Below are 8461 nucleotides of genomic sequence, written 5' to 3' on the forward strand. Positions count from 1 at the left end.
TAAAAAGCATATAAATTTTTTTAGTTCAATCCAAATTTCATTTATATCAAATAAATTAAAGCAAAAAAATAAGATATTTTAAATCCATGCTGACACAAGCACTACATCTAATGTCTACGTAATCAATAATTAACCAACCCCTTACAAGATTTATTCTTGGTCTACATTACACGCCTTCAATGTTACTAGACTACCATGACCAAAATAAATAAAATAAAATACATTACTCGCTCTATCCAATAATACTTGTTCACTATTAACTTTGTATACCTTTTAAGAAATTATAAATAGAAGATTAATTTATATCACCCTTTGAATATAATAAATATTGTGTCTTGAAAAATATAATAGAAAAATGACTATAATTAATAATATGAGTAAATTAAAAACTAAAGGTAAAATTATCTATTGATTTCATAAAATGGACAAATATTATTAAAATATCATAATAGTGTAGTGAACAAGTATTATTAGATGGGGAGTATTGGACTAACAACATTTACTTGACAGTATCTAAAAAAAAAACCTTTTTGTACTCTTTATTGCTCTAATTTTTTTAAAATGATAATTATTAAAAAAAAAAAGAAAGTGAAATCCAGATGGCATAAACTGCGTAGCAAATAGATGAGAACATCTGTCACTAGGCCCCCAGATGGCTTTCCTTTGTACACTATATATAGTTTGTAACGCCTTCTACCTTTGTTCTCATGCATTACAACAACAAAAAAAAAAAAAAAAAAAATTGTTTTTGATCCTCTCAAATATGGTGGTTTCATCTCAACCAATTCTTCAGAATTCTTCAAACTTATATAGAACATGCAAATCTACCTCTGATCTCCATTTCAGTGATATTAATAATAATAGCGTTATTCCAGTGATTGACATGTTAGATCCTAAAGCTAAATTCCTTATTACAAAAGCATGTGAAGAATTTGGATTCTTTAAGATCGTCAATCATGGTGTTTCTGATGACACGATGATTAAATTGGAACGTGATGCGGTCAAGTTCTTTGATTTACCACAGTGTGACAAGGACAAAGCTGGTCCTGCTAGTCCTTATGGTTATGGCAACAAGAGAATTGGATCAAACGGCGATGTCGGTTGGGTTGAATATATTTTGTTGGCTGTAAACGATGGACTCGTTTCTGAGAAATCCGTTGCCTTTCCTGGAACTCCTCACCTTTTCTGGTAATTAATTTCTATTAATTTCTCAATTAATGTGATGTTTTAATATATATACTTCTCTATTTCAATTTTTGTGTTTTTTTTTTTATCGAAATTTATTTATATACTTTTTTATTATAATTTTTAGATGGTTTTTAAATATATATAAATTTTATTTCAAAGTTCTATATCTGAATTCACAATATTTTTGTGAAATTTCAATTGTGTTACCTAAATTGAAATAGAAGGAGACCTACATGTCTAACAATATTTCTCTATTACATAAATATTTGCTATTTTTGGTTCACGGATATTGTCGTTGGCAAATCTATGTCACCGACTACACTTTTTCAGTAAATATTCTGAATATTGGTGACCTTTTTTCTAGTATACAAGTAAGATTGATTGGATTAACTTGTTGTTTTAAAGTCATATATTTACACATGTGATTTAAATTTTATATTTGAGAAAAAAAATGATATGTTTTTTTGAGATTAATATTTTTATTCTTTGATCATGAGTAGTCGTTATCGAGTTAAAGGGCTCGAAAATATTTGGTTAAAGTATTTGAAATTAATATCAGTTAAATATTTAAAAACTTGTCTAGCATAATTTCAAGATAAAGATTTTCACTCACAAAAATTGACATTTTCAAGTAAAAACTTTCAAATATATTTTTATTTTCAATTTCACCCAAATTATACTACTACTATTTTTTTTTTCAATTTCAACTAATTAAATACCGTCCATACTTCTACCACCTTCTTCGATTCTACAAGTGAAACCATTATATTAAGAAAAAGAGGCAATTTCATTATTTTTTTCTTTGTCTATATACTCTTTTTTAAACTCAGAAGAATCAATAGTGTTCTCACTTATTTTTTTTAACGTTTTTGTGTTTATATTGTGCAGGTATGCTCTGAACGAATATGTGGCAGCAGTTAGAAATATAGCATGTGTTGTGCTAGAAAAGATGGCAGATGGTTTGAAGATTGAGCCAAAAAATGTGCTGAGTAGGATGCTAAAGGATGAAAAGAGTGACTCTTGTTTTAGGGTAAACCATTATCCACCATGCACAGAAATTGAAGCATATTTGAAAGGTGGTAGAAATTTTATTGGTTTTGGTGAGCATACAGATCCACAAGTTATATCTGTTATAAGGTCTAATAACACAACTGGACTTCAAATATCACTTAAAGATGGTACATGGGTCTCAGTTCCACCTGATGAGCACTCATTTTTCATCATTGTTGGAGATTCCCTGCAGGTAATAATTACTACTAGTAACAACATTTTTCATGTGATTTTTTTTGGATTGTGTACACATGAAAAGTTTCCACTTTTGTCTGGCGTTGAAATAAAATTTTAGAATTCTACTTTCATAATTTTCAAAAATTTAAATAACAACAAAAAGGTGTTCTTTACGTTTTTTCCACTCTAATTTACTCACAAAAAGTTTAAAACAACTCCACTTTATTTTCATGGTTAAACAGTTTAACATTTTTTTTTCACTTATAAAAAAAAAGTACGTAGGCAGGCGTAACGGCCATGTTTTGTTGCAAAATTTGAAAAAAAAAAATAGTTTTTGTTTCTCCAATTTTCAAATTTCATGATAAAAACATCCACATTTAATTTGTCCATACATGACCAAAAACTAGTAGTATCATTTTTCATGTTTGCCTACTTAATTTCTCCAATTTTTCAAAAACTATTGATTGTGCAAATAGGAATAATCTATAGGTATATAACTTAAATGGTACATAACAAACTAAATGATCCTTATTAATTAGGGGTTATTTTTCTCAAATTGGAAATTTGTGGTTAATTAATTTTAATTTGTTTGTGTATGTTTTTATGGCAGGTACTGACTAATGGAAGGTTTAAGAGTGTAAAACATAGAGTCTTGGCAAACAGTGTAAGGTCAAGATTGTCAATGATTTATTTTGGTGGGCCTCCTTTGAATGAAAAAATACTGCCTTTATCATCTTTAATGGAAGAAGGGGAAGAAAGTTTGTACAAGGAATTTACATGGCATGAATACAAGAAATCTACCTACATGACAAAGTTGAGTGCTGATAGGCTAGGACTCTTTGAAAAGAATATGATAGTACCATATGCTAAAAAATTGCCAAATTTAGGAAAAATCATACTGTAGGATTTTGTTATCCAATAGACAAGTTTGGAAAGATTTTGGTTTTGGTTGGAAGTCCAAGATTGTAAAAACCAAGAATTTTCTTGTTTTGTTTTGTTTCATCGTCTTGTGTTTTTAATTTAAAGAACTATGATTGTATAATAAAATGCCATGTAATTGTTATCGTGTCACTTCTTTGTATACTTTTAGCAAAAGCTTGTGAATTTTTTTTTATTTTTCTCGGTTTGTGTAGATAATGTAGAGCTTTTTTAAAAAAAATTATTTACATCATGTCAAAACGATATAAGGCTCTTCTTTTGGTCTCAATTTTGATTGATTAACTTCTTTGTTTGCGTAAGTTATATATAGTGTAAGGACCATCTTATTATGTTGCACGTTGTAATATTTCGCTTTAGTTTGTGATTTGTTCGAATAGCAAGGACTTGATGTTGATTTTTAATTTAAATGCTAGCTTTAGATTTGAAGCGGTTGCAGATAAAATATTTATAGATTCAACTCCAAATTTTGCGGCAGCGAATAAATACTTATAATAATTGTCAGGTTAATAAAAGTTTATTGGAGAATGAGGTGGAGACAATCAATAAATAGTTCTATTAATGAAACTTATTTTTTATTTTCACTATAAATGTTATTTTTCTTATTTTTAAGAAGTTTTTTTAATAAGTATTTTCTTAAATTTAATCAATCCAATATAAAAATAATAATAATTTATTTCTTAGAAAACATTTCCATCGATACCAAACACATCATAATCATCATACTTGGATGTTTTCAGGAGGTTGTCAGTTGTCTATATAGTATAGTTTCCTATAAACTCAATATTTCCCTAGATAAAATTGGAGTTTTTACTACATTCAAATATTGTTCCTAGATAAAATTGGTAATCTTAAATGTGAATATAAAAAAAAAAAAAAAAAAAGAGAAAACACTGTAACTCCGAAATTATGCGGTAAAATTTGAGATTATGCTGTAAAAGCATACAAATTTTATATCCGATTAAATATCCATTCTTATAATTTCTTTTGCTAAGTCAAAATCAAAATGGTGAAGGATGTCATTGATATTCAACTACATTATCGCCTCATCTCTTATATATAATTATATAGTTCACATTGTTATAGGGATGTTTTAAACTCATTACATATTTTGAATATGTAGAAAAATAGTTGGTACAAAAGCGGATTGAAAACTGAAGATAATGGATGAATTCTCTTATGTAAATTAGACAAATTCACTATAATGATCATTAACGTAGTCATAATGTCCAATTTGTAGTCTCCAAATAATTTCTATACTGGTAAAGAGAAAAAAAAAAGTAAAGACAAACGTACTATCATATTGATCGCCCTTCTCCATAATGAAAATGCATTTAACATTTAAGTATTTGTGAAAGTTTAACTTTGTTTAACGAAATATGTAACTCACTGAATTAACTATTGATAAAAATATGTTGCTCATAAGAGCGAGATGTTGAAGTTATGAAAGTATCTTTGATATATTTTATCTATTGAGCGCAAAACAACATATTTTCAATGAGAATAAAGTTTACTCTTATAACTTATCATAAATATAAGATATGAAGAAGTATTGGGTTGGTCAACAAAGTAAGGATACTTAATTTTCTTTAAGATTCAAGCATAACTCACAAGGCTTTCTCAATTATTTTTCTCATTTTAGAGAAATTTATTTTCTTAAACATGTATTTTCTAAAAAAAATTAATCAATCAAATATAGGAAAATCTAAAAATTATTTTTTAAAGAAAATATTTCCATCGATACCAAACACATCATCATCATCATACATGAATGCCGTCAGGAGGTTGTCACTTGTCTAGTTATCTATATAGTATAGTTTCCTATAAGCTCAATCTTGTAACATATTATAATTTGACAATGATATACTGAGCTCCCCGGATATTTTCTTTATCTTAAGGTCTCTGACTATATAAAATTGATGTTTTTTTTTACTATAATCTGACTTCATGAATGCTTCATATTTTTTGGATTAATTATCCATCAGTGGGAACATTATTTGTGTGGTTTATATGATATCTTGAATGGTTTGACAATTGGAAATGGAACGAACAAAAGAACAACTAGATAATGAACACTATAATTTTGGAAACTATAGTTATTAAAGTTTGATATAACAAGTATGGATTTCTTAGCATATGATGAGAATTATGTTACGCCAACTGAGGTCAGAATCTCTACTGCGATTTTATAAATTGGTTGTATATCAAAAAGGGTCATGATACGGTTACAATGACGGTACCCATGTTTACTTGGTTAGAGTTATGTTGTGTGTTACTTCTGTTATCGACCTGATCTATGAGAATATTCATATAGCGTTGGTCTAGAGACCGAATGGATTTGGTAATGATTTTGCAGCTACTCAATGAGTAGAAATGTGCAGGCTATTTGTGTAGAATCTTTTCGGTAGGTATGATTTGTTTTAGTGGTGGATCTAACAGACTTTCATGATGTGATGCTAGTGGATAAGGAAATGGGGACATTGATTTTCAAGTATAAATACTAATCACTTAATGGGTTATCAGTTGTATAATGAAGAAATGAGATTTGATGTTGCATTCACATATGAGAAACCAACTGGTTTATTACTACAGACTCTTGAGCTAGGCATTGTGTATAAGGAAAAACAATAGTGGTGGATCTATGGTGATGTATTCATATGTCTTGGTTGTGAAGTGTATTTCGAGGATTCTAAATGAGGACTGGTGATTTCACCGTAAGCTCCAAAAGAGTGGGTTGATACCAGAATGACAAGCTTATGGGTAAAGGTAGTCCAAACAAGTATACTTGTGTGAAGGCAATTGAGGATTTTAGTAAGAAAGTGCGTATAAAATTGGGTTAGTCCTTTGGATTTGGTTGGCATAGCTGGGATTAAGGGATCATATCAATGATAAGTTTGACTTCGAGATGATGTCAATGGCTATTGAGCATAATGGTAATAAGAGTTCATTATGAATAGGATGCAACTTTATAATAAGGATTTTTTGTTAAACAGATTCAATATGGTACTGACGACTTGTGAGTATCTAAAGTTGTGGTTGCTACTATTTGGTGAGTATCCTAGTCATATGAAAAGTTGTAGGATGTGTTGGGATACCGCTCGAATAGAATTGAAAGGAGCTTGATTAATAATGGAAAGAATTAGTGTGATGTAGCTTAGCCTTCGGAATGAGGCAAGAGCAAGGATAATTACTCTTATTTCAAAGGCCAAAGATGTATCTTTAGAGAACTGGGAATTAGTTTCAGAGACGCGAGGGTCCATTTGTTTTTCTCTAGTTTTGGTTATAGTGTCACATGTTCATTATATGGGTTCAAAACTATCAGATGAGATTTGAAAAAGAAGTATGCAGACGTTCGGCTCGAGTGTGGTGATACGTTCTTTTGTGGTTTTGAGTTTGGTAATAGGTATGGTTGGAATCAGAATTCAAGTTTTTTCTTTGTAAGTCTACATTCGTGGTAGTAGATTTTGTCAAGGTATAGATTGGTAAGGTAAGAAATGATCGATCGCATTGGTATTGAGCATTTCGAAGGACTTGTGCATGATTTGGGTCATAAGATTTGTTATTTTTAATTGTTAAAGGACCTAAAGAAGGGTTTCACTTAAAGTTTTGATTTAAAGTATGAGGTATAATGTCATGGGTTGTTGGTTAAAGGATAAAAATGTTAAGCGAGTTAGCGAAAGGAACAATGGTCTGCTATATTGAAGAGTTCAAGATGTTTGGAATTTGCGTCATGAGAATAATCTAAGAAAAGTGAAGAAATAAGACATCTCGTGTAGACCCTTTGTTCGAAGTTGAAGATAGTATTGATTTTTTCCTTTCAGTTCAGATATGACTATGCAATAAGAGCTGGTTTGGTACAGACTTACTATGGGTTTATCAATGACTTTTACAGAGAATGAGTTTTGGTTTCAATAACAAACAGTGATGTGTGGAAGATTCTATGATTTTATGTTGGTTTGGATTATTAAACTATGGTAGATGACTTATGGGACGCTATGGTACGGACCTGTAGTTCTACATGGTTGTTGAGGGTTTTGAGGGGATTGAAGCTACTTTGTTGATGGGACTACACAGACATCGTGATTCGTTACATATAAACTTGATGGTAAATAGAGGTTAAGTTCTCATAAGTATACAAAATTATTGAGGTGACCAATAGTTTCTCTAAGTTTTGGCATGAGGTATATGACGATTTGAATGGTAGTTGAAACTTGATATGTGAAAGATTGTGTGGAGTTGACATTAGGCGTGATTTAATAGCTTTATCACAATGGAAAAGTAGTATCATATTTGAAATTAGTGGTATCAGCCATGGCTGGGATCATATCTTTCATGGAATGCTTACATGGAAAGAAAGGGACCCAGAGTTTTGTCACGGCCCAAAGGTACACCTTAGTCATAACATGGCATATAGGACCCCGACAGACCCTATACAAGTCACTTAGCTTACGTTATACAAGATAAAATAATTTAAAGAGTTCAAAATACTGTTTTATATCATAAAGAGTTTTAATAAAATCGGAAGTCTAACATAAGTCTCAAAGTCATCTAGTAAATCATGATGAAGGTGATTGGGACGTAACCTATACATCACATACAAGTTTTGAAAAGAAAGTCATAACGCAATAAAGATTCTCGGTCCTCGGAACATGAGGACTTACCAATCTTCAAGGCTCAATAGGATCAACTAGCCACGAGGGTGAGGAATGGAAGCGTCAAATCCTACATTAGAGAAACAATGTAGCCACAAGTATGCATTAGTACATGGAATGTACTAAGTATGATATCAATGCATACGAGTTATGAAATCATGCTAAAAATTACTTTACTTGACATGCAATGACCAAGCTAAATCATAAAATAACATGTTAGAAGACATAGGTCGTTATAAGGGTCAATACAAGCTAAACATCTTTAAAACATCTTTGAGATACTTCTAGAAGTAACCTTAGTTCATTATTGTGGGAAGTTTGCCATTAACTGAAAAGACCATGTGAGCTATAACATGGAATGTGGTGTCTATTCCACACCAAAAAGAGATGTCCTTACTTTTCAAGGTAAGAACCATAAACTTGAGCTAAAGTGGATCCACTAGCTAATGTCTATCTAA

The 8461-nt window shown here is 30.4% G+C and overlaps 1 protein-coding gene across 1 annotated transcript; it reads left to right on the forward strand.

The window, feature by feature from the left end:
* Positions 1-763: 763 nt before the first annotated feature.
* LOC125842426 (gibberellin 2-beta-dioxygenase-like) lies at positions 764-3319 on the forward strand. The gene is made up of 3 exons (XM_049521723.1): positions 764-1188; positions 2077-2431; positions 3026-3319. The coding sequence occupies exons 1-3, from the start codon at positions 764-766 to the stop codon at positions 3317-3319; spliced, it is 1074 nt and encodes a 357-aa protein (XP_049377680.1).
* The last annotated feature ends 5142 nt before the right edge of the window (positions 3320-8461 follow it).

The sequence above is a fragment of the Solanum stenotomum genome, chromosome 10 (genome assembly GCF_019186545.1).
Source record: "Solanum stenotomum isolate F172 chromosome 10, ASM1918654v1, whole genome shotgun sequence".
NCBI classification, from domain to species: domain Eukaryota; kingdom Viridiplantae; phylum Streptophyta; class Magnoliopsida; order Solanales; family Solanaceae; genus Solanum; species Solanum stenotomum.

Bases quoted from the DNA above. Each gene is read 5' to 3' on its own strand.
- LOC125842426 (XM_049521723.1), top strand. From the start codon at position 764: ATGGTGGTTTCATCTCAACCAATTCTTCAGAATTCTTCAAACTTATAT. The intron at 1,189-2,076 runs GTAATTAATTTC...TATATTGTGCAG, and splicing joins GGAACTCCTCACCTTTTCTG to GTATGCTCTGAACGAATATG. The intron at 2,432-3,025 runs GTAATAATTACT...TTTTTATGGCAG, and splicing joins TTGTTGGAGATTCCCTGCAG to GTACTGACTAATGGAAGGTT.